The 27,368-nt window shown below is 38.4% G+C and overlaps 1 protein-coding gene across 3 annotated transcripts in view; it reads left to right on the top strand.

Annotated features, from left to right (window-relative positions):
• The window catches only part of LOC306851595 (BCAS3 microtubule associated cell migration factor-like), a 242,230-nt gene that overhangs the window by 68,549 nt on the left and 146,313 nt on the right, over window positions 1-27,368 (top strand). For all 3 annotated transcript variants that reach the window (XM_079387976.1, XM_079387977.1, XM_079387978.1), the window contains exons 16-19: window positions 5,003-5,153; window positions 21,562-21,686; window positions 22,273-22,438; window positions 22,899-22,999. In XM_079387976.1, the coding sequence (XP_079244102.1) occupies window positions 5,003-5,153; window positions 21,562-21,686; window positions 22,273-22,438; window positions 22,899-22,999 (543 nt within the window). The remainder of the gene's footprint in view (window positions 1-5,002; window positions 5,154-21,561; window positions 21,687-22,272; window positions 22,439-22,898; window positions 23,000-27,368) is intronic.

The raw sequence follows: 27,368 nt of genomic DNA, 5'->3' as shown, positions 1-27,368 counted from the left end.
TAATTATAATTTTTTAATAAAATCTTTTTCTTTATTCTTCCCAGTTTTTTTTTTTTTTTTTTTGCAGCATTGTCTTTCCCCTGGCACGGTGAATGTAAACATTGCATTGAGACTGTGTTGTTGTTTGGCCTGGGTGGCCTGGTATGTGTTTTTTTTTTTTTTTGTCTTGCTCTCATGCGAAAACTTTTTGAGTAGGCTGGTGTGTCTTTATCCGGCAGAGTGAGCCATGATGATGTGCTGCCCTTTCCCACTGTGAGGAAATGTGATTTTGACACTTCTCATGACCTGAGACCCTGCACTGTCCCACGGTGAAATTTTCGCTGTACCCTGATGCAATGCAGTATTCCTCTTGCTGTCAGCATGTCTGATATGTTTCTTTGAAATATTAATAATTCTCTATATTGTGTTTCTATATTTTATCTTATTAATATGTGCTTTATAAACTTTGGTGGTTGAGTACTTTTACATGCAGTAAATATTTTTTCCTTGTTAGGCTTTTTTTTATGTGTAACTTAGACCAAAACCACAAACTGCACTGAGGAAATGAAAACACTGATATGTTTCTGTTTGCACAGTATAATTTTATGGTAAGCAAATAAATGGAATATATTGCCTGTTGTGTGGCTGACACAGCTGTTGGATATGTGTGTTTTTGCCAAATTGTCAAATCAAGACTAGTAATGATGGGATGTCTGTTTTTTTATTTATTATTGTTGATGCTTTGATATTATTTAACGCAGAACCTTTTCATGGTTCTACCAGTTTAAAATCACCTTTGGTTTGTAATTTTGGTTGTAATTATGAACTTTGGCAGTTCTGCAGGGTTGATGTTGTGGTTGGATACTAGATATTTTAATTACATTAATGAGTTTGAAAATAGTGCTCGGTCTAGGCAGGGTAAGATTACCAATTTAGTGTGCTTTTGGAAACGGAATAGAGCTTTTGAGTTCTAAGAAATTTTGATTATTGACTTTTCTAGGCTAGAACAATTTTAAAAAATATTTATTAAAGGAAACATCATTTGTCAGTGCTGTTTAACACGTCCATGGCACGGGCACAAGAAACAGGACATTCTCCCACATTTCCTTTTCATTCAGCTGCTGCAGCACTGGAATTGTGCTGGCCTTTTTTTTTTTTTTTTTTTTTTTTTTAAATTGGGCCTTGTATAATTTGATTTATATTACATTTTATTTAATATATGTATATTTTTTTACATTTTAAAAATGACAAATTATTTAATTAACATTTTGATTAATATAGTATAGTTTTTTATTAATATTTGTTTCTTTTTCACATGTTTATTTATTATAAATCAGTTTATCCATGTAGTCGTTCTTATTTTTGGGTTATTCTTTTGAGTGATATCGCAGATTCTTATCTGAGCAGCATTAAATGTAATAATTTAAGAATCAACCATTATAAATCCACATTCATCAACCACTAATTTGAATGTTGGGGGTCCCGTATGCCCCTCAGTGTCTATTGCTGTTACGACGCTATCAGGCTGCGAGTTGATTGACATCCTGATGCTTTGAATTGAGCTTATTCACTAAAAGTTTTCCTTTTTTTTCCTCTGACAGACCAGCATAGGGTTTCATTTAGACATGTCTGAAATGACACTGCAGCGTTCATGACTGGGAGGAGAGAATATGGTTCCCACTTACCCATAAGTAAATTGACATGATCAGATTACATGCTCCTGATCAGAGCCACATGCCGAGGTGCATTGATTGAGTCTGCGGATGCCTTCCTGTTCATCTTCTCATGCACCGTTTGCAAAGTCTGCTCCTCTGAGGTGAAACATCCTCTCACACACACATTGCCTTGCAAACAAACTCGCTCACATATGGTTTCAGTAAGGCTGTTATCTGAGCCACAGAAGAGTGTAGATTCCCACTGTCACCAAGGTGCTCCTCTGATGAGCTGTAAACGCTGACATGTTGTAAACTATTGGATCTGATTTCAGACAGCCTCGTATATGTAGTTTGGTTAATAAATTACATTCTTGAATGCTTTCACATTTTCTAAATACGTACATTGCTATTAAACAGCAGTGAATAATTTTGGTCATGATGTAATGGCTTGTAATCATATGGCGACTTCTGAAGTGAAATCAGCGCACAAGGGGAAACAGAAAACGTACATTTTATTATGCAGTTTGAAGTCTTACGATGAAAATACTCATACAGCACGATGTCTGGTAATAGCAGGAAGTTTCATATAATGTTTCTGCTCATTAAAGCAGATGCCGTACAACCCAAAAACTTTGCAAGAAAAAAAGCTCTACTGTCACTTTAAAAGCACTCTCTTTCACTGGCAGTTGGGGAAAAGACTGGCAGTTGGCCATTTTCACATAGGCTGGCTTGACCCCACTGCAAGCCTGAAAATAGCAGCGAGCAGATACTGTAAAAGCAGAGGCAACCAGAAATGGCTTTTCCACCAATGTCTGATTTGTTCTGAAAACAGTAAATCTTGTGAAGTTTATTTTCTTTGCAGCATCTGTGTTTTATAATGGTTCTTTTAATTTGTTTTCACTTTGTCCACCGGGATTGCTTTTATCCTGCGCTTTCTGGCCTCTCCTTTTACTTACTCCCCCCCCCCCCCCCCCTTCCACTTGTAGTACTCCTCCTTTGAAAGTGTGTATTTTAATAATGATAGCTCTGGGAATTGGCACAGGCAGACTTGACATGACAGCGCTTTCCCCCTGAGTGCGGCGGTACTGCCATTGTTCCTTTTCCTCTCAACTCATCCCTCTCTTTTTTTCCCTCCTCCCCTCCTGTCCTAATCCCTAACTCCTGTGAACTACGCTCTTACAGGAGCATGTCTGGGAAATCTGGACGAGCACGAAAGACATGAATGGGTGAAACAGAATATATCAAAGTAGTCCCAAACCGGGAGAGCGCGACTTTTTTCTAGGAATTCAAGTCTTCCGCAGATGCTACTAAAGCCTGGCGATTTCTCAGCGGTTGACACTTTGGAACGTCCTGCAGTATTCCGTCCCCGGGAACGTTGGCGTTCGCATTGGCGGCCCTCGAGGTTGCATTTTTTTTAAATTCATTTTGGTGGTGATGCGATTAAAATGGGACGACGTTTGCGTACAAATGTTGTTTTTTTAGGTTTATGTGTGCAAATGAAGCAAATAACGAATGGAAAGCATCAGCATAGATGGATCGCTTGTGTTCATTGCTTTATCAGATGCAAATAGAACAGCTTGGGGGAGAAAAACAAGATATCAGTGACAGGGCGACCAGGTCTGTGCCATTAGAAGAAAATGCAAATGGAGCGGAGTGAGCTCGAACAGAAGGGTCAGGTGACAGAGGGCGACCCGGCCGACCTCTTGGAGTTAGGCCTGCGATGGCTGTGGATTTGCATTGATGGATCTTCTTTCCATTGGCTTGTCATGTATCACTGCGCAGGCCATCACACATGAGTCATTAATCAAATGACGGCTCCATAAGCAGTATCGTTTTGACTGGCCAGGCGCCTTGCCGCTCTCGGACGTGCCATTCTTGAGGGTTTCGGCCAAGCCTGCCACACTCGGGTTGACGTCATGCGGCGACTGAGTTTCACATCATCCCGTGCAAGGCATCTGCTTTTGGAGGGCTTAAGCTTTGCCGCCGTGACGCTGGCTGTTTGTGTGCGTGTCCGCGGGCGTTTGATTTAGTGGGGGTTAAAAAGTGCGCCGAGACTGAGTGTGTCCTTCTTGGAAAGATGCTAAATTCATTAAGATTTTTCTTCCTCTACTCCTCGTCTTTGTCCATCAGAAGCACCATTATGGGTTTTCAGGCTGCTTCCTGTTCAAATTCCTTTTCTTTTCTGCTGCTCTTGCACACAAAAGGTGGCTGCGCTTGGGGTGTAGTGGTTTTGAAATGTGAAGGGCCCTTGAGATCCGGGCCCTGTGTGGAATGGCGCAGGGGTTTGTGTAATGTCTCCAGCCAAAGCAGACCTTTATCGAGGGCCATGAGGCCTAAATGGCCTCTCTTTGGTTAAGCACAAAGACAGCGTTTCTGGGTATTAGAGAGACACAGAGAGGCTGGCTAATGATCTAAAACCCCTCCAACACTGTGGCACGGCCGCTCTCAGCGCTTTTGCCCTCAGATAATCATTGTTTTGTGTCTCAGGTATTTCTCCGACCCCTGAATACCCTCTTCCCGGCGATATTACAATGGAAGCAAGGAAAATGTTCGCTGAGATTATTGGGCTGGTCTGAAATATTGTATGTTGAAAGGGAAAAAAATAATGGAGTTAAAAACACAAAAAGCAGCACTTCAACTTTGTGTGGAATATTTGTGTAGCGTACATCTGCACTATATTGTTTTTGCTTTTTTAAGAAGTGCATGGAAGTATATATCAAATTGATTCCTGTATAGCTGGAATGAAAGGCAACACATAAAAACAAATGAAAGCTGATTAAAAGTGGATAATTAAGGGAAGAGTAGTAGAAACATTGTATCTGTTGTGTTTGTTTCTCTAAGAGGATATGCTATGAATTAATTATGTGTGTTTTAGCATGACTGGAAGGCTGACCGTCCAGAATTATTTTTATAAACCACATAATCAGTAAAGACTTAACAGGTTGGTGATTTAATGCTTTTGAAAGATGTTGCTTATGCTCACCAAGGCTGCATTTATTTAATCAAAAATACAGGAAAAACAGGAATATTGTGCAAAATTATTATAGTTTAAATTACTGTTTTAACATATTTTAAAATGTCATTTATTCTTGTGATGGAAAAGCCGCATTTTCAGCAGCCATTACTGCTGTCATCAGTGTCACATGATCCTTCAGAAATCATTCTAATGTGTGTTTTGGTGCTTAAGACTTAAGGAATCTTTGATGAATCGAAAGTTTAGAACAACAAACTGAAATCTCATTACTCTTACATAACTTTTAATGTATCCTTGCTACAAGAAGGTGTTAGCTTAAAATATATGTGACCTATCGAATTCTTAATGTTAATACAAACTGACATTCTTCATTTTTCTCCCTTTTCTTTCATAGCCAAACTCACCAGTCAAGAATCCTTCAACAACTTCACCAACAACAACATGGGTAACCCACGGCTGTCTCCATTACCCAGTTTGACGGTCGTGCTTCCACTGGCTCAGATCAAGCAGCCGATGACCTTGGGCACCATCACCAAGCGCACTGGGTGGGTTTCTCCACACTATTTAAACACTTAAAGTCATTGATATGAGCCTTTTAATGTTATAACAATGCAAATCATGACTTATTAATAATTTTAGATGAGTAATTGAATTCGAACTGAAATGCAAGCTAAATCGTCAACTCTTAAAAATCTTTTTACTGTGAAACTGAAATGTTTCTGTTTAACTATGGAAATGAAATGCTAACACTTAAGGCTATATTCTGACTGGATAAGTAGTCTGCTACTTACTTGACCTACTGGCAGTTTTCTGGTCATAATCAACTGTCATTTGGTGTGTTGTTACTTCAAGCCAAGAAGAGGTCTCAATGGAAATTTCATTGTCATTTTAAGGCACAAGGTACTTAATATAGGTAGTATCTTAAAACATATTGGTTTATGCCATTTGATAGACAAGTCATAAATGACAGTTTACTGTAGAAAGACCATGAATGCTCCAGTTATCACTGGCGATAGTATTTCTCATTTGCGAGAACTTTGTCATGGATTTGAAACATGACATGAGTTTGCATGAACTCTCAACTGGTGCTGAAGCACTTAAGTGTCATCAAACCGTCATTTGCCAGATGATTGCCTGAATTTACACAAACATGCAAACCTGCTTTCTCCCGCATATGGATCTTTGCTGTACTCGGTCGTTAGTTCCCAAGCCAGATGTACTACAATCACTGGACACAGCGTGCGGTCTCCCTCCATGTAACATGAACACGCCGGGAAAGACTGGTTGCCATATCAATGACTGCAGTGCGCATTTACATACTGACTAAACATAATTATGACTTATTGCAATTGTTTATTTTTATTTAAATGCAAAGTTTGAATGGGAAATTTGCTAACGAAACAGTGGCCCGTCGGGTCAACTTTAAATAGGGAGATTTATACAAGGCCATGCAGCTCATTGTCATGCAGAACACTTTGCGCTGTGGTTGTTTTAAGGGCTCTTGCTCATCTAGTTTTGATTTGAAGAGACGTCAAGAGTGCATCAGTTTGAAGTTTGAATGATTCAGCCTTGCGTTTGGTTTAGTTTCTAGCTTTGGAGACCTCATATGCTCTCAGTGCGCATTAAAACTGCCTTTTTCAATACTGAGTCCAAGGCTGTACATTATGACAGAGTAGACGTCACTGTCCTCGAGTCCAGTCCCATTTCATCTCTTATCTTTCTCTCCTTAGCTGAGGCTTGCATATGTGGCAGCAGACAAGAGATGTCCTATGTTGTGCTGAACCGTGTTGTGTGTCTATGTATATGTCAGTCAGTCAGCTGTTTCCCTGCACCCACCTGTCTCTGCTCATATTCTCTTTGCCCATCAACATGTCCAAAAAACTCTACCCTCAGATGTTTAGCACTCAGAGCTGTGGCTGGGGAATGGCAGAGGACCTGGCCACCACATGGGAGATCGTCCTCTTTGCAGACAGAGTCGCTGTAATAATGCAACTGGACGTTTGGCATCGTGGCTGAATCAAACGAGCTGGTGCAGGAGGAAAGCAGTTTGAAACTCTTTTTGCCCATACTTCCAAGTGAATCATATTTGGCATTAACACAGCGTTGAGTGCCTTTTAGTGGAAGTGTTGTTAAAGGGTTAGTTCACCCAAAAATGAAAATTAGCCCATGTTTTACTCACCCTCAAAGCCTCGTAGGTGTGTATGATTATCAGAGTCTCCTGTAGCAAATCGAATACTTTTTTCTCACTTCTGCTGACTGTCATACGTGCAAGCCGTTCCGGGTGGATGATGTAGGATGTACGCGTCGCACACGCGCCAGTGAGAAGTCACGAATGCGGAAACGCAGCGGAGAGAAAGCAAAACAAAAAGCCAGTCACGAATTAGAAGATTTTATTTTCTCACTTTAATTTGATTCCTACTTTTTGATTACGATTCATTTTGCTATATTATTTGTGTTTGTCCATTTTTGGTATGTATGTCCATTTTGCTCACATATGTAAAAAACAAAACAAAAAAATACCAGTCTTTGTTAAGGCGAGACACGGCAGGCAAAAACATCGTTTTTTTTTTTATTGGTCAATTTTGAGATTTTTGGATATTTGTCTTCAATAACATGTCTTCTTTTAGACTTGTGGTGAAAAAAAGTCCGAAATACACATTTAGGTCTTTATTTTACTGCACTTTGTCTGTTTGCGTCTGTAGATTTCTCATAAATTCAACAAAAGTTGGCGTTCTAAATCAACATGCTGCTCCGCGATCTCTGCCTGTACCCAGTCATCACGTATACTGCTGGAAAGCTCTCTCTCTTCTCTACAATGCTGTCGGATCCAAATATGGTCATTTCCTTTTTATCAGCAACCAATCGTGAAAGTAAAAGAGGGGATTTAACTCTAAATGCGCAATCTCATTGGCTGAAGACAATTTCTGACAACGTGATTCGTTCAGAATCGTCACATGACATGGTATGCGTTGACGCTTCCTTGTTTGGTTAAGCTTTCCGCGGGATCTTTTGAGTGAATTAATGAAAATGACTTCGCGTCAATCATCGAAAAGAGTACAGCAGTTGTCACTTGCAAGGGGGAAAAGGAAAATTAGTGATGGATTACCCAGTGAAATGCCCTCGGGAAGCGCATCTGAACGTAAGTTGTCGATGGGAGGTTTAGAATTTCTAATGTCAGAAATAGCCCAATACGTGTGGCTGTTACCACCTTGTAACATATTATAACATTACTGTAACAATATTTGTTTTGTATGGATGAAATATTTATTTATTTATAAGATTTATAAGACTAGAATAAAGTGCCATCTCATTCATTATGTTGTGTTGCGGTGGTCAGTTTTACTTTTACAGTACAGATTTCTGTGTGCTGTATCTATAAAAACAAAACAAATGAACAGTTATTGATACAATACACATTTCATTTTAGTGGCATAAATTGAGAGAGGTCTTGAGTCACTTCACAGGACCAGGGAGCAGGTCAGGCAGGCCTATGCAGATATTGATGCAGATGTGGCAGAGTTGCTGAGAGAGGATGCAGATGCGGTGATAAATATCAGTGTCTTTTGATGGCACTTGGCAGAAAAGAGGGTTCACATCACACTATGGGATTGGGATCATCACACTTTTAATGAGTGGGCCTCTGCCATGCTTGCCATTATGGATAAGATTTGGCTGGAAAGCACTGTCGTTACCGTCACCACCATCAGGGAAACCGATATGCTGAGGATCACAAAAGCCGAATCCATCCAGTCTGAGAGTGTAAAACGTTGCAGAAAGACTCTGAGCACAGCTAAAAAGCTGAAAAGGCATCAGCAAGAGAGGGGTGAGGGGCCTACATATGGTGCAGGCATGGAGAGCTAGGCTTTCAACCCTCATGGGTGAATTTTGTGTTCCGATGGACATAGATGACTAGAGTTGCAGTTCTGATGATAAGTTTGTGTCTGTATTTGTGCTTCTCTGTGGTTAGTTGAAGGTCTTATTTGGCAATGTTGTTTTATTCAGTTGTCATTGTTCATGGTCTACATTGTTATAAACAATTACTTGGCCAGTTGTTTTGCTTGTTAGCAATGTTTTCATATAAAAATGTGTGGATTTTTACAATATAAATCTTTAAAGCCCGTTTTCTCAAAATGACTTTTCTCTCATACTCCAAGTCCGAAATCTCCACTTCAGTAGCACCTATATACACCAAACTTTCCAGTCTTGTACCTAGTTATATTATGAAGACAATTACAGAGGGATTTGTAAATATATTATTCCTAGCCTGATTTATATAACATTTTATTCCAAAAAACATGGCGAAAATACATTTTTTAAGGCTATTGACAGTATATTCTGATTTACAGGATAACAAAAGTAGATATCCATAAATCCCTCTGTAATTTTTTTCCCATCTAATATGTGAACACAATGAAAAAAGAATTTTGAACCTGGCTTTATCCAATTCTGAGATTTCGGTTTTTAAAATATATGCAAATTAGCGCATATTTAATTAGATAATGCATAATTTGCATATTTAAACATAAAATTACAGAAACTTTGTAATACATTTTTTTCTCATCTTAATGTAGGTAATCAACTGGGAAAGTTTCATGGTGATATCTGCTAGTTAAAAATTTTACCCTATTCACCTGTAGTGTCTCGCCTTAATGTTTTATACAGGGTTTTATACTGATTCTAACTGGTAACTTGTCTTTTTGAACTATTAAAAATAAATGACTAATATTGAGGAATCAGGTTACACAACACAGCCTTGTGGTTAGTGCTTCGTCATAAAGTGCAACTGCGCTCACGGCAGCCTGAGTTCGAATCCCGCTTCGAGGTCCTTTGCCAAATCTGCTCCCCTCTCTTCTCCCAGTGCTTTCCTCTCAGCTCTCCACTGTCCTCTAACAATAAAGGCGTAAAAAGCCCATAAGTATAACTTAAAAAAAAATAGATTTAATTTAATTCAATTTTAGTTTTAGTAATAATAATTTTCTTTCAATAACTAACTTTCAATTAGTTGGCAAGGCAACAGTTCCAATTGTATTTTTTAATCTAATATGTATATTTATGCATTTTGTATTTCAGCTTTTTCAGTTCACAGAAATGATTTGTTTATTTATTATTTATTTATTTTATTATTTTATTTAGTTTCCAGCATAAACTTGATCAGCAAACATGGTCCAAAAAGAACATAAACCGTATGGTACAGACAAATATACAAAAATAAAAGGAAACAGAAAAAGTATTAATTGTCAGAGATAAATATCTCTGATACAAGTGATATTAATAGATCAGTAATATAATCTATTTTAATAGTTTTATAAATAATAACAATGCTGTTTTTGAATTGCTTAAAAGAACTGAGTGCTTTGTTCAGAATGCAAAATATCATTGTCATGTACTTCTGCGTTCTACTAGGTACTTGAGTAGAGCATTTTGTGTTTACCTTGATGATTTTTATTTTTTTTTTCTCCTCTCCAGTCTGTAAACAAATGGAATGGGGCTAGGACACAATAGACACAAAAGTTCCAACCATTATTCCCCAGTTTCAGACTTTCAGATCTTTTATTCCAGCGTAGTTCAGTATTAATGCTCATCTAATGTTTTACTCTCTGAAAACTCTCGTCTTGAGAAGCGCCTGGTCCTCTCGGGTGAGACAGCAGTGTGAGTCTTGCACTGTCTTAATGTACTTTGCCATTCCAGGAGCTGTGTCACTGTGGCCTTCTTTTTCTGTGAACCACTTCAGCTGTTCTCCTGATTTTAGCTGTCAAATCAGCCAGATTTGACAGCTAATTCTGTCAGCCAGATTCGACAGGAATTCTTTAATTCCTCCTCCAGAGTCACTTAATCAGCCAGCTTAGTGCCATTTTTAGACTGTTTACTTGAATATTGATATAGTTAGACTGCTGTGATGGTGCTAAAAGGATGTGAATCCCACCGATGCTTGTCATGTTTTGGACATGACTGAATGATCTCTGTTTTGGTGACTTATTCCTGTCCTTAAATGTCCTTAAATATTCATTAATTCATTCATTCATTGTTTATTTATAAAGCACATTTAAACACAACCCAAGGTTGACCAAAGTGCTGTACAGATCAGTAAGCTCAAATAAAAAACAGGATCTATAAAAATTTATAAGACAGCATACATGAAATTTGAGTAATACATTAAAAACCCACAATCAGAAGATGTGTTTTAAGTTTAGATTTGAAAGAGTAGAGTGATGACGCCATTCGGATTGATACCGGGAGACTATTCCAGAGTTTAGGGCCCGTTATCGCAAAATCACGGTCTCCACGATGTTTTAACCTCGATTGACGAACAGAAAGCACTCCAAGGTTGCCGGATCAAAGTGCCCTGGACGGATTATGACAACGTAAAAGATCTGATAAATAAGTTGGAGCGAGGCCGCGTAATGCTTTTAAAAACAAAAACTAAACTTTTTAATTGTATTCTCTGTTTAACTGGTAGCCAGTGTAGAGAAGTTCAAATGGGAGAAATTCAATCGAATTTGCGACTACCAGTCAGCAGCCTGGCTGCAGCATTTTGAACCATTTAAAGGCGTCTAATCGAAGATTGGTTAGCTTCATAATAGAGTGAATTGCAGTAGTCAAGGCGTGAAGTAATAAATGCATGGATAACTATTTCAAAATTCTTTAGAGAAAGAAAAGGTTTAACTTTTGTGAGACGTCGTAAATGATAAAAACATGACTTAACAACAGAATTAATCTGTTTATCGAACTTGAGACCAGAATCAAACAACACACCTAGATTTTTCACACATGGGGAGACATAAGAACTTAAGTCGCCAAGGTCAAGGTCACCTAAATCATAGAAATCACTTGGACCAAACAGTACTATTTCGGTTTTATTCTCATTTAGGGCCAGAAAAGTTTGTGTAAGCCATAATTTCACTTCCTGTAAACAGGCCAGCAGGACCTCTATGGAGCTTGAATCATTATGTTTAAAGGGCAGGTACAATTGGGTGTCATCAGCGTATAAGCGAAAATATATGCCATATTTTAAAAAGATGGAGCCCAATGGCAGCAGGTATAAAGAGAACAATGTTGGAGCAAGAATAGATCCCTGCAGAACACCACAGGAGAGATGTGCTGCTGAGGAAGTGTGTTTTCCAATGCATACAGAAAACTTCCTGTTATTTAAAAAGGACTGAAAGCATTTTAAAACTGTGTCCTGCATGCCTACAAGATTTTCCAGCCGGGAAATAAGAATTGTATGATCAACCATATCGAAAGCTGAGCTGAGATGTAAAAGGACCAGAGCAACAGCACTCCCATTATCTGTAGCCAGCATAATGTCATTAGTAACTTTCAATAGAGCAGATTCAGTACTGTGAAGTTTTCTGAATCCTGACTGAAAAGTCTCATATAGTGAATTAAATTCCAGAAAATAATGTAGTTGAGTAAACACAACCTTTTCCGAAATTTTTTAAATGAAAGGGAGATTCGAAATTGGTCTGAAATTACCTAAATCAGACACATCCAGATTTGGTTTCTTCAAAAGAGCACCCCTGAAGCATGTTTTAGGCAGTCAGGGACCGTACCAGTACTCAAACACATGTTAATAAAAAACAGGAGATCAGGCCCTATGGTATCAACAATTTTCTTAAAAAAGTGTGATGGAATACTATCATAAGGACAAAAAGTTGGTTTCAGATGATCAATAATATCTTTGCAGGTCTGAAGGCTAATTAAATCAAACATGCTCCAAATAGAAGAGCACCTAATTGTTTCAGGAAGAGCATGAGAAGTCACAAGTGATTGTGGTCTTAACCTTGTCGTTAAGACAAGAAACCCCAGAAAGTTTTCACATAGGAGATCAGACACATCAGGGAAAACATCAACTGCAGGATTTAAAACAGCGTCTATAGTTGAAAATAAAACTCTTGGTCTATGGTGATTTTTTGAGACAATTTCAGAAAGAAATTTAAATTTAGCAGACTTAACTGCTTGCTGGAAAACAGAGAGAGACTCCCTTAAAATGTCATAGGACACCTGCAAACCTGTCCTTATGCCATTTGCGTTCTGCTTGTCTACAATTCCGTCGAAGTGAACGAAGAGAGTCATTAAACCAAGGAGCAGATTTTTTAGTAGAACGCCTCATCTTCAAAGGGACAATGTTGTTAACGATGCTCAGGCAGGTGTTACTAAACAACTTACAATATGCATCAGTGTCAGAGCTTTCTGAGAACCGGTTTATGATTGACAATTCATCAGTTTCCTTGTAGGCAGTAGCAAAGTCCTCGCAAGCTATAGGAGAAAAGTAGCGAACCCAGCGGGCCTGAGCAGATGTAGTGACGTTACTTGATCGACGAGGAAAGGCAGTAGTAAAAGTCACAGAATTGTGATCAGAGAAACCAGTGTTTCCAATCTCCATGTCCATAATGGGAAAACCATGGGAAAATACCAGGCCCAAAATATGACCATGAATGTGCGTAGAACTATACACCCATTGAGAAAAACTAAAGGAATCCATAATACTGACTATAACAGGAAATAGCACTAAAGTAAGAAGCATATTTTATGGAAAACATGATAGATAATCTTTCTTGCAGTGGTGTGTGGTGGACTTTGACAATGAGGTGCCAGAGACCCTTGAGGTTTTTTTTTTAGACAACACTGTCATGTTGTCTTGCGTTCGGATACCTGATGTTCGGGAATTCAATTGTGATTATACCAAATCATATTGATGACAGGTATTTTAGAATTAATAAAATAACTTTTGAGAGAGTGTGCGATGGAAAAGGTGAGTGTGCTGAAAAAGTCACATGACTTTTTTGAGGTGCATTTTTGATGTGAATTTATTCTGTAAATGTTTCCATCATAATTTAATGTTCATGTCTTCTTATATATCTCTTATATTCCTCATTTGCCGCCGCTTCCTCAAAATGCCTCTGCTTTCTTGCCTTTTGTGGCCAAAAAGCTATTAAATCGTACACTATGAAAAAATTCTGTAGTACAACTGTTTACCAGAATATTTTTGTAAAAAATACAGAAAAACTGTAAACACAGTTAAAGACAAATTGTGAAGTTTACAGTATAAAACTGTAATTTACAAACAAATTGAATGTAAACCAGTAAATTCAAGAAAGTACACTGCTACTAAAATCTGTTTTGTACCTTTAACATATACTGACATCCACCATAATAACGCAGGTGGTAAAAGAGAAAGCCATGATGAAGGATCGAAGTTCATCACAAGTGGCTTTTCCACAAGTATATTCTAATATACAGAAGGTGTCATTCACGTAACACACATGACACTTAAATAAGTTTGGTTAGATCTTTTACCGTTTTTCCCTGTATATACAGTAGTACTGGAACTTTCGGTTAACCTATTAACAGTTATTTTACAGTTAAAATTGTTTTCTTACACCTCTTTGTACATCTGTAGATATCACAATTTTAAGAAAAAAAAAAACTAAAATCTTTTTGCTGAACAGATTTAAAATATTTGAATCACTGGGTTCAAACACATACCCCACCGCTGCTCTTTTCTTATTCAATAGAGTGTGAATGTGTGTGTTGCTGGATGGCTGGATCTGACCTCACGGATGTGGTAGGCTTAGTGTAATACGTGAATTGACCTGCTTTTGAGCCATTGTCTCATAGTGCCATAATGACCGTACGAATAGCTTAAAGAGCTCTGGTGCTACCCAGCCATGTGACATGTCACGGTGTAAGCATTTGCTGAAATCACCTCATTTTAATGCCTTTGGATGTGCAGCATTAGGCTCACAGAAAGCAGAGAGATAAACGTGTGAAAGATTATACTGCTGAAGTGGGGTTGTTGCCCTCATCGCCCACTGGCTGTCATCATATGACTTCTTGCTTCCTGTTAACAGGCGTTTTTTTTTCCTGTAAACATTTCTCAGGAATAAAGACCGTCAATGCACTCTACGGATTTGGATGAAATCTGCTTTTTCACTTGCTTTTTATGTTATTGTTATGGTTTGCAGTCAGGTCTAATCTTATTAGAAGTGCGTGAGCGTGTCATGTGATAGATAGGACAGTGTTGTCCTACTTATTTCAATGCAAATGTGTCCATTAATCTTTTATAGACATCTCACTGTTGCACTAACACCAAACCAATCATCAGTGCTGCTAAATAAACCCAGGTTTAGCATGTTTCCGTCTCCATGGGAACACATTCATTTAGCAGTGGCGTCCATCCATTTTCACAGCTGGATATTTGTTGAGTCCATTCAGCTGAAGTGTCTCACTCTGTGCCACTTGAGGCGCAACTAAGCAACCCACCGGTTTGATTGTTTAGCTCAGGCCGTGATGTTTGAGTATTTTAAGCCCTGTGTGCGAATATGATTCATTCATTATTCAGAATGTCAAACACAATAGCAATTATAAGTTAAATTCAGCCTGACCATCACTCATCTCTATCGTCACAATTTGTTTGATCTGGGAGAGTCTTCACGATAGCTGTTTGCCAATGAGAAAGATTCAGCGTCTGTATAAAACTGTAAGGTTTTGTTTCACAGACAGTGATTCACCCCTACTGAATAGTAAACTCATCCAGACTTCTGCCAGAGTTGGATTTCATGTCCTTTTTATTGCTTTTGGGAAACACTGTTGGCTATAAAATGTTTACGGTCATCCATTGCTCTGGCTGTAGATCAGGGACCCACTTCTCCTTTCTACTGACCCTTCAGCATAAAACAGCATCTTCCACAGCATCTTACTTCAATTAAACCACTATTGAACTTCTATTGAACTGTCAGACTGGAAGAAACTGACCTCATGTCTCCCATGTCCCTCCTAAATACCACCAATGGAGTTTACTTTAGACACTGATGAGAATTGAGTTGTATTGTTGCTATTTTGATCTGGACTAGTAGTAAAAAAAAAAGTATTTTTAACTTATGTATCATTAAACGGTAAACTGTTTGCCCAGTCAAATCAATAATAATGCTTTTCCCATCTATCTCTGTGTATCTGTCCCTTCATGAAGACCCTACCTCTTTGGGGCTGGATGTTTTTCCATTAAAACTCCATGGTGAGTTTTTCCAATTCACTCCCAGCATGCTTTGTCCTGGCTTCAGCAAACGACTGCGTTCATTCCATCTTTCATTCGTTTCCAAGAAATTTTTCCTGATATTTTTTTTTTCTTCTTTAGTTTATTCTAGCACGCTTTGGGGAGAACCAAAGGATGTGCTTTGTATTGTTCCTTTTTTTTTCCGTTTCTGTATGTGGATTTGCTGTTTTGCTTTTGTGTATTTTTTGTAATTGCTAACTTTATTTGTGTTAAAATATTGCCTGTTGAAAAGTATTGTGCAAAAAGATCCATCGTGAGAGGAACGTTAGTGAATTATAATATTTTGTTGGTCATAAGCATGTCTTTAGACATCAGCTTGGCATTTAAGTTAGTCAGTGTCATTGCATTCATGGGAGAGAGAAAAGAGTTTGTGTTCTAGAGTTCTTCGCAAAATATTGTGTTTTGCTATGTTAGAAAACATCAGAGCTCTGTTTGTCAGTCAATCCTGTGGTTTAAACGAACCTTCCCTTCAAAGTGATCGTTCCGTTCCTGCATCGTTTTTTCCCAAACAGATCACGGAGATTGTTTATTCAAAAATGCTTTTGTGTTCACATTCATATTGTTGTCGTTATGATTTTATTGACTGGTGACATTTGGAATAAGGGTGAAAAAATTATTGGTGTGCCACGCACCGCTCTGGCCGATGGTTGAGTCAGATGTGTGCAATGCGGTTGCAGTCATTCATCTTCTTCACCCTTTAATTAGATGTGACAATTTTATTTGGACAATGCATAATCATTGCCTTGAGCGTATATGGAGAAAAACAGAGAGGTTTTCATTAGATGCAACTCAGAAAGTTAGTTTACTATCAAAAGAGAGGGGGGGTTGTTTTTAATGCAACAATGCATAATTTTGCTGCAAATATTAAAGTAATTACAGGTAAAAATTAAGCAGGAAAATGTTTTATGTGTATATATACAGCTTCAAAGATTGAATCTCAGCAAAATGGACTTCCCTGCGTCCCCCCCACCCCCAAATATGAATCACATGTGCTGCTGCCCTTCCTCTGGCTTGGGTTTCAGCTTTTGTTGTGGTATCCTCACATACGTTTTAATTAGATCTTTTTCCTGCGCCGTTGTACTGTGATCTCAGAGGACATATGTGTTTCAAAGCCTTATCATTAACATGATAAGTCTTAATATTCCCCATAGCTTCCTCTTGACTGTTCTAGGCACGTTAATGTGGGACACAACTGGAGCTCCGCTTTTCATCAGAATAATATGATTGATTTAGATGTTGTATTAAATGTTAATTAGTTTTTCCTTTTAGAGAAGTGAACAGTGTGCTTAATATCACATGGAAGTATTAAGGGAATCATCAAGTGTTCCAAAACAAAACACTCCCACGCAGGAACAAGATGGAAAATTGCAGCTCAAATGCAAATGGCGGAACATGAGATTTTATTATAAACAGCTCAGGAGACATAAAGTAAATTATATTTAATTAAATCAATAGTAGACTGAGGAAAAGAGTAAAAAAAAAATCTTCCTTTTTTCCCCTATGATATAGAATAGATATGACATGAGACAATTGACTTTTAGTCAGTCATTAGACATAAAAAATAAAAGCAGAACGTTTTCGATTATACGTTATGCTAAAAATCTAGTACTGCATGGTGAAAATAGTGTATTTTCCTTTCCCATTCAAGATAACAGAGAGATCCTATGTAGTTCAAGAAAGGTTTTGATTGATGTAGGTTATGAAAACTTTAAACTTTTTTCCTGCTTTTATTTTTGAAAGTGTCCTCCACTCAGAACGAAGAAGTACAACCATCACAAACCTCAAAACCTGGCGGCTCGTAAATGCCACAGACAGCTGCACTCACACCTGGGGAACGCATATTTTCTGGCATCTCTCTAAGGAAAAGGGAAATCATGCCGAATCAGGCACCTTCCTCAACGATATCCCAATGAGCTGGAACGCTGCAAATGGAGGGGAAAAGTTTCTGTTTCTCTTTTAGCGTTTGATGCCGGCCTCCCAAATGGCTACCACAGTGTGTGTGGACTGTGGCCGTGTGCCCGAGCCGTGTCCGAGGAAAAGCTGCTGTGAGATAATAAATGTGACGTTGAGAGAAATGTCTGCATTCTGCACGACCCTTTCATGAGCGCTGTAACACAGGCCTCGCTGGATGACGTACACCGACCATATGGTCAGCTTGTCACAGCAAGTCCCCTGATAAGTTCAAATGAGATCCGTGCTCCTTTTTGTCATTTTAAGCCCGCCATTGCATTTGTTTGAAAACAAATGGGGGGGGGCGCCTTTCCCCCTGATGGCGCCTCGTCTGTGGCCAGGACTGTAATGTGGCCGGGCTTTGATGGTGGACATCACAGATTGAATTATGCCCTTGAGGAAAAGCTATTAGCTCACGTCAAGAGTCCTCGTATGTTAAATTAAAAGTGGAAATGACATGCAAGGAGTCTTTTCAGTGAATTAGTTAGAGAAAGAGAGAGAGAGCGGAAAAAAAAAAACACTCCAGAAGCAGCAGGGGAAATGCCAATAGGGGGAAGATGAAATTGGCTTCTGTTTAGTAACGTCTGTCTTCCCTTCTCCTCCATCTCACTAAATATGTTTATGTTTATAATTTATTGATTTTCGGATACATTTTTGTGTAAGTCTCTCCCCATGCCAATGTTTATTTAGAATAATCTGTTCGCTCAAATTGCCCTCTGAATCACTGCAGCTTGAGTCATACTAGCCACTTTAAGTGAGACCCAGAAGAAAAGGGTGATTTCAAATACAGACAAACCAACTCCAGCAGTCGCTTCAAGGAAATTCAGATGCAATGCAAATGTAAAGTGCACTCAAATAGGAACATGCTGACCAAATCATCTGCTGACCAAAGCCTCTTCAAAGAGCTCTTACATAGTTGGCCAGTTTTAGTCCCGCCGCTAGGAGATGAGCTCTCAAAGTTATGCCCAGCTTTTAACTCAGACTGGCTCTTTGCAGTGTTTTTGGTCTCATCATCATTACTGGCATGACATTATACACCTTTGAAAGAATATTTCCAAATTTATTATGCAAAGCACTTAGAAACGGATACAATTTCCTCTCAGATTTGCGGCGGACAGTGTCAGCCTGTGATTTCAGAGGAATAATTAGTCACACCGAGGTTGGTTTGGTTTTATTATTAAAAACATCTGTGCGCCCATCCTTTACGGTTTTCTTTTAAGAAAGTGCATCGGCTCCTCCAAACGTGAAAAAAGACAGCGCTTCACCTGCATCCCAGCCTGGAAAACTGCTAAGCTCATTCACTTCCCTCGCTGCCTTGAACTCTGCGGTGGGGCAGGAAGGATTTGAATGCTCCTTTGAGCTACGCTCAGTGTTTTTCTCTACGGTCAGTGATGGTCAGGGCAAAGGAAGCGGCGTTTCTAAAGATTTGAGGTTATCAAAATGTCTGCTGTCTTCTCTCCTCATTATCCCGCTTGGGATTCCTGGTTTTATTAGAGGGAGAAAAAGGAAAGCATGCACTTCACTCTGCTCTGCTCTTCAAATCCTGTAGCGGCTGACTGTTTGTTTAGTACCGTGTCCCCTGTTCTACACTGACAGACAGTGAGACGTTCACGGCTGCTCAGGCCAAGGCGATATACTGACGAACCACTCGTATCTCCCCATCAACGCAGATATTTAGTAATTCGCTTCACCTCCGTCCAACACCAATAAACACGTGCCAATATCTCGCCCTGCTTTGCTGTACTTTGTCATTTTTTTGTCTTTAGTCTTTCTCGACCAGCAATCCACGCCTGGTGTCGGCTAAACAAAGATGTCAACATCACTCCTCATCCTGAGAGTAATTTACGACTTGATGACAGTTTTAAGGGAAGTGACAGAGTGCGAGTGCAGCTCAGCAACAGGTCACTCAACACCTATTAGTGTAATGCAAGGCTGGAAGAGTCCCGGTTCAAACACTAGACAATTCATCCACATTAACTCTCAGTCCAGACTCCACGGTCTACAACAATTTCATTACAATCGGCAGTTTTGTTTTGCAGTTATCTTCCCTTTTAGTGCATAATGACTAGGGCTTTCAATCGATTCCATATTTGAATTGAATGAATTACATGATAGGCTGATGAATTAATCAAATGTATAGCTATTAATCATGTATATCAGGGGTTTACAAACTAAAAGACGGTGTCTGCAGCCAACGGAACATTTTGGGGATTAAATATTAACTTTAAATAGTATTATACAACAAAATTGTATTAAATTGAGTCAGTTTAATGCATATATAGGTTATAACATTATTGATATTTTTTTCCAGACAATATATGAATCATTTGATTTGGCTTAGTATACAATAGCTTATTAGTACAATAGAAATATAAGAGTTATAGGGTTCAAAAGTATGGGGTTGATATTTTTCTCTCTTAACCTGCATTTATTTGATCAGAAATACAGTAAAAACCATAATATTATGAAATATTAAAAAAAATTATATTTAATACATTTTTAATACTTCTTGGAAGGAGAAAATACTGAAAAGAAGCAATTAAAGATTGCTTCAGAAATTAGTATGTTGTTTAGCTTCTCATTGTTTTTGATCATCTTTAGGATACCCTGTCAAGTACTTCATCCATTCTGTTGCTCTTCATATAACTGTTTTTGAATGCACAGATATGTTCTGTGTGAATAGCACATTTTGTGGCATAAGTGAGGTTTGAGATGCATTGCTTACAGTTACAGCTGAGGATTCACTCACTGCGGCCGAGTATCAAAAATCTTGAATTGTTCTGATGTAAAAAAATTTATATTGTAGAATTACATACAGGTTAGGGAGTATGCTTAATTATATATGTTTTTTTGATGTGTTAAATTGAAACTCCTAATAATTTGTTATTTTTCTGGCTCCCATTCATATCCATTTTATGTGTATTTGAGTGTGTATCTCTGCATGGCTGATTGTATCTGACGTGTGGTTCTGTGTGAAACAGCCAATAATAATAAAATAAAATGTTTGAGATGCGGAGGGCAGGTTTTTACAGTGCGGGAGTCGGACAGTGACACCACATGGCTTCCGTTCTAGGATGAATTCCACATGCGAGTCCTTATCTCTCAGCTCATGACCCTTTTTCTCCTTGGCTTTTTCAAAAACTTACTGACGTAAAGAATAATTCAATAGGCCCTAATAATTTTTCTCAAATGCCAAGACTAAAATGAGGCCTTCCAAAGCAGCTTAAAACTTCCATTTGAAGTAGCTTTATAAGCAAAGGACAGCCATTATGTGGTATCTGTACAGACTCTTGGAGTGTATGTGTTGAGCTTTAACAATGTCATTATATTCACTGAACAGAAATATAAAAGATCAGTTAGTGGTTTTCTGGATTTGACAACTGTGGTAAAATTGTGCTTGCTAAATAAAACTTAAAGTGGGTATTTTGTCCAATATAAGTGATGTAAAACAACATTTTTAATATGCATTTGACTGCAAATTTCAAGACATTTTCTTATTAACATGCATACATAAACATATAAACTGTGTCTTTCAGATTACACCTAAACATTTTAAAACATCTTAAAGAAAATGGCAGTGAAATATATATATTTTTTTACTTGCATGAAGTATGAATGTGTGATTGTATTATGTTTATTGTTTACAAGCCCAGTATTTTATTTGTGGATGTGCAATTTCTGTTGAAACTCTTGAGCGATTTCATTCATATGCAGGAAATTGTGTCTTGATTCTTTACATCACAACTGTCTCTCTTTTCTTGTTAGTAATGTGACTTTAATTTTCCTGTTTTACTCCTGATGCCAATCACCAAAAACAGACTTTCTTTCTTTCTTTCTTTCTTTCTTTCTTTCTTTCTTTCTTTCTTTCTTTCTTTCTTTCTTTCTTTCTTTCTTTCTTTCTTTCTTTCTTTCTTTCTTTCTTATTCTCATTTGTGACTCTTTTTTTGTAGCAAATCCAAGCCACCTCCCCAGATCTCTCCCAGTAAGTCTAGCGGTGGGGAGTTCTGCGTGGCTGCAGTCTTCGCCTCCTCCCACTCTTGGTTCATCACCAACCCCAACATGAAGAGAGAGAAAGGTCTGACATGGCTTACAACCTTCAGTGCATGAGCATCTTATTTTGAGCTTTATTTAGACATAATTTTTAAGCTTTAGCTGCACTGTAAAAAAAAAAAAAGTTGAGCCAACATAACATTTTAAGGCAACCAGCTTCAGCGTATTTTTTTTTAGTTTTCTCAACTTGTTGTTTTAAGTTTATACAACAAAAAGTTGAGAATCTCCTACAAAAATAAGTTGAGAGAACTCAAAAATCTGCTGAAGCTGATTGCCTTAAAATTTGAAGTTCTCTCAACTTTTTTTTTTACAGTGTGGTTTGAATATTGGTGAAAATTAGATTTTTTTTAATTAGTTTATTATATATATATATATATATATATATATAAAGTATTTATTATATTTTCTTATATTTTAGTTCTTATATTTTTATATTCTATTCGTTATTTGTTAAAAGCTCTGTCATCTCCTTTTTGTTTATTTCTTTGATCCATTAAGTGGTACCAGATGGAACTGTAAAATCTGTTCCACAAAATCCACCAAAAAATTCTGAGGTCATGTTAGAAACCAAAATCTTTAATAACTTGTCCTTGACGTTTCTTCCCTCTTAGATCAGTCTCGGCAGGCTGTCGTTGAATCACTGTACATCCTGAGTTGCTACGGAAATCTGGTGGAGCATGTGCTGGAACCTCGTCCAATCAGCACGGCGCAGAAGATAGGCGACGACACGCCTCTGGAGCTGAACACCTGTCCGAGAGCCTGTTGGAATCTAGCCAGGTGTTGCCCTGGGGCTCTCAGCACCACACCTATTTACCTGCTTTTACACTTCACCTTCAGTCCGACAGAAGCACCTGACACGACCCACTGCAGTCATATCATTTACATAAAACAGCTTATATGGTGTCTTAATGAGGGCAAGCAAATGATTAACGTCACGGCTTGTCACCGACCCAGATGCTGAGCTCAGTCATAATGCAATAAAGCTTGTGACCGAGCGAAGAAAATGGAAACAGGCAGGGGATGCTCTCAGAATGGCTTTCTGATCTGATTGTGCATGTTAAATGATTGTATGTACTGAGCTGAATAGCTCGTGCGGCCCACATGAGACGGGAGAAATGGAAGGTCCGTCGGGCTGCGGAGAGTTTTGAGTCCATTATAGCTCAGCTGGCGACTGTTATATACATCTGGGCCTTTGATATGCACTTCCTAAATTGATTTCTGTGTTTGTTTTGAGTAGGACACCGCAGTGGAATGAGCTACAACCACCTTTCAACAGCAACCACCCCTTGGTGCTGGCCTCAGACTTCGTGCAGTACTATCAGTACCTACTGGCTGGATGTAAGTATGTCTGTCTCACTGAAGATGTTTGTTTTTAACCCTTATTGGTGCACCACTACACAAGAAACATGAACGGTAAACTCAATCTCTCTTGTCTGCATGTTCTTGAACAGTCACAGAGATAAACCCGCTCTGTTTGACGTAGCAGTTGGTGAAGCGCTTTTCTTTCTTCAGTGGTGTTGTGAATCAGGGCTTTGTCACTCGCTAGTACATCCGTGCCCTGAAACTCATCATAGGGCCAAATTAACCCAGCGTTCAGATTAAACCAATTAGTGTGGTTTTAAACTCATGTAATTTAATAACAAGTGCATAGAGAGCATGAGCACTTTGGGTTGACGTATGAAAGGCAAGAGAATGCAACTTGAGGGCAGTAGGCTCATGGATGACCACACATCTAATATATCTTGAATAAGTGAGCATTGTTGCGTTAGCTGGATAATCATAAACATTAATGAGTAATTAGCTGTCTGGGTCCTTCAGGCCAGGCTTCACATTTCTTCTCTGCCACTAAAGCCCAAGTGCTCTAGGCCTAACGGGTAGAATATTCTCTGGAAGTCGGTCTAATAACCATGCATGTGTCAGAGTGATGAAATAGCCGTGCGTGAGCGGTCATGGCAGCGGCTCGCTGTGGATGCGGTCCACCAGGGGGCAAAGAAATGCATAATAAGTTTGTTCAGTGCATTAACGTTAATGTCTAATTAAAATAAGCCAGAGATTCTTGCACCGTGCACTTCTGTTACAGCTGAACCTCTCCAACCTGATACTCAGAAGAGCATGTGCATATGCATGTGGCCGTGTTTGCCTTGTGCCCCCGGCCCTCAGTGTGCTGGGCAGCCCACGACGTGCCACCTTTGATTGCTTGCTGCATTGTGTCGCAGAATTGAGCAGCAACCACTGACGTATCCAGTGTGTGTGGATTTTGGTTTTCAAGTATTCTTTTTGTTTATTTCCCCCCATGTATTCATTTTTTTTTTTTTGTCTGTCTGTCTGTCTGTCTGTCTGTCTGTCTGTCTGTTTGTTTGTTTGTTTGTTTGTTTGTGTATACATTTTTGCCATTTTGGTCAGTTCCACTCTAAAATGGCATCTAATTTTAGTAGATGAAAATAGCATTTTAGTTCAAAAGTGCGAAATGTAACCAAATTTTCATATATTTTATATATTAATTGTAACATGTATTAACAGGACATTATTGACTAAGTTTGGGTTATTTAAAACACTATTTTAAAACTAGTTTTTGATTTAACAACTTGCAATGTTATTTTTTTTCTTGTAATATTTTTGTTTTAATTTAAATAATTATAATGATGCTATTTTTTCTTTTACACATCTGATTACAGAAACCACATTTTAGTGTTTTCCATTGCTTTACATTGTGTTTTACATATATTATTTATATTTATTTATTTTAAATATTATAATTTTTCTTATATTTTTTTTTTAATTGAAATACTTCAGATTGATGCATTTTTTTCTTCTTGTCTTCATTAACGTTGATAAAATCAAGAAACCTTTTATTACCAAATGTTTCTATGAATATATTTACTTGATTGATCACTGAGGTCTTCTTAGCAACGCAGTTGCAGGCAGGAAGTGATGCAAGCATAAAGAAGCCTTAGCTGGCCGTTAATGTTATTAGGTTGTCGTTTTCTTTGTAATTACTTTGTAAAAGGCCGCTCTGAAAGGGGAGAATACAAAGAAAGATGGCGGAAGAGAGCTGGAGATAGCAGAGGGGCATCAGTAGCGGACCGTTCCCAGGCTCAGCGGTCTCAGAAAGGGGCGGATTACGTGCCTTTACCCTCAAACTATGAGGACTCGCAGCGAGCAGGGCTTTGTGATTGACAGCTCTGGTCTTGCTTCTAGATTGGATGACCTGGCTGATTAAAAATGCAGCATGTGGACGGTAGGGTCAGAGGAGCTGGAGCCTGCACGACTGGTGATAAAAGCAACCTTGGCGCCACTTCTTGGTCACTATCTCCACCTGTCCATCTGCCCAGCCTTTGGCAGCACTCGGGAAGGGGAGCATTACTCAGCCACTGCTGATGATACCCAGATGATGGGTAGATAACAAGAACACGCTGGCCCAACGAAGCTTCTTCGGTCCAAATGAACGCGCTCAGGGAATCCTCAGCTTGCGACATTAGCTGTCGTCGAGCAGAGAGAGTGGCGGCTGTGTGTCTGAGAGCTCTCTAATGAATGAGCCCAGATTTCTTAAGGAAAGGTGCGAGGGTTTTGTTCATAGCTGCAGGAAGGTGCAGCCCATGACCTATCACGCTGCATTTGTTTAGCATAATCTTTCATTATATTTTTGGAACGCAGTGAGCAGAATACACCCAAAGGCCTCTGGAATCGTATAGCTATCTTCCGAGTATACAAAATAACTACATAAATAAAATTTGTCTGTTTTATTTTTTAAAAGTGACAGAGTAGAAAAAAAAAAGGATAGTAATAGCAGAAACATCTGATGCAAGGGTATGTAAGTCCACAATTCTTGCACCTTATTTACTTGAACATTTTAATGTATATAGAAAGTGGCCTTATAAACAGTTTCATTTTTATGTAAATATTTAGATGTTCGCATATTTTTATTCACATATTGGTTACTATATAAATGTGTATACATTACTGTAAATGATATCATTTTAAATATACAGATTTGATTGGTTTCAGAAGAAATAATAAAATGGATGAATTGGTTAATTAATTGACAATTTTTTATATATATATTTATTTAGGGGTAATATTGGAGAAAATAACAGAAGTACCACAATTCTTCACAAACCCTTGTTGATGATATTTATGTGCATTGAAAGTGGCCATAGATATCATGTATTGAAGTTAAAATATTTATGAATTAATAAAAAAGTATACATTACTGAATATCTAAATAATACATATTCACATATTCACTTTTTTATATAATTACAGAAAAAATACACAAACATTATGTTGTTATTAGTAACATTAGTATTAGTATACTGATATATTTGTCTTAAATCAAGTCATTTAAAATAAGTCTTCGTTTTTTCAGGTAGTGTGGAGGAAAATATCTACAGTAAAAGCAACAGCATTAACACAACCCAGTCTGGCTTCTGTTTCCAGGTGTCAATGCGTACACCGTTATGCACCTGAACAAACATTATTTAACTGAAAGCTCATTTGTACATGGTTGTGTGTTGGTGGCCAAAGCAAATTTGTAACCAAGCTGTGACTGATACTGCGGGTTTATGCGGTCAGGACCTGTTTCCTGTCCTTATTCTGTTGCTCACACTCGGTAACTCGCAACAGATAAACTGCTCTTAACAGTCCAGGAGTCCTCGACCTCTTAAGCCCGGCCATTATGAACCCACTGTAACCTGATCTACAGAGCCAGCTACTGTTCTTACGCTTCAATTATTTATTAGTCAACACTTATTGTCCCCCTGGGCTTTGGAAGGAGGGGAGGAGGAAGGCCAGAGCTTGATTGTGTTTAAGAGGTAACATGGTCTGGCTCTGTTCTGACCCATCAGAGGTCGGTAAGTCACTCTACGATTTATGTCCGTATAATGCAGCTTGCTGGGATAGCGGAGGCCGTGCTCTGGCAACAGCTAGTGTTACTGTGATTGAGTGGGACGGATAGCGAGCAGATTTCCCCTTCGAGTGGAGGTGTCGGTGTATCTGTTACTCACACAGTAGTGACTGCGCCATGAACCTGGTAGGAACACCTCATCAAGTGTGTCTGAACACCTGGTGTGTGAGCACTTATGTCTGCGAGACAGATAGAGAGAAGAAGAGGCAACGAGAGCGACGGGCTCCTTGTGTCCTCCAGATGAGTGCTTGACATCTTTATTATTCACTGCTGTATTATGTACATTGGTAACAAAGGCATGTGTTTGCCTGGAGGTGGGAAGGGAAACCACTGATTGTGCACATTAGTCTGAATACTTGGCGCCTGCTTAGTGAAGCCTCCAAGTGCTCCATCTGTCACTGCCCGTGCTGTCTTTGCTGCTGACAGCTCTGCTCTCTTTTATCTGTTCTGCTGTTGCTCACATACCAAAACATACTGTGAACATTTTTGCTGGCTTTCCACGGCCCAAAAATGTTAAGTACTTAGTGGGTGTTATTGATGCTTTTATTCAAAATTATATATCATGCTCTGAGTCATCATAGAACAACCTCAAGATTTTATAATTTACTGTTTACTCTTTCTTGTTAGCAATTATATTGTATTGTATTATATTATAGTCTTGAAAAATATTTTATTTAATGTCAATTAATTTATGTAAATAAATAAATGAATAAATATGTCAGACACATAGACATTTACTTATTTCTTTTTAGTACATAACTAATCTAAAATATATTTTTAGTACATAACAAATTTTTTCTCTCT

The sequence above is a fragment of the Barbus barbus genome (assembly GCF_936440315.1).
Source record: "Barbus barbus genome assembly, chromosome: 31".
NCBI classification, from domain to species: domain Eukaryota; kingdom Metazoa; phylum Chordata; class Actinopteri; order Cypriniformes; family Cyprinidae; genus Barbus; species Barbus barbus.
The sequence above is the reverse complement of the archived record's forward strand: the minus strand, read 5'-3'. Positions and strand labels throughout refer to the sequence as shown.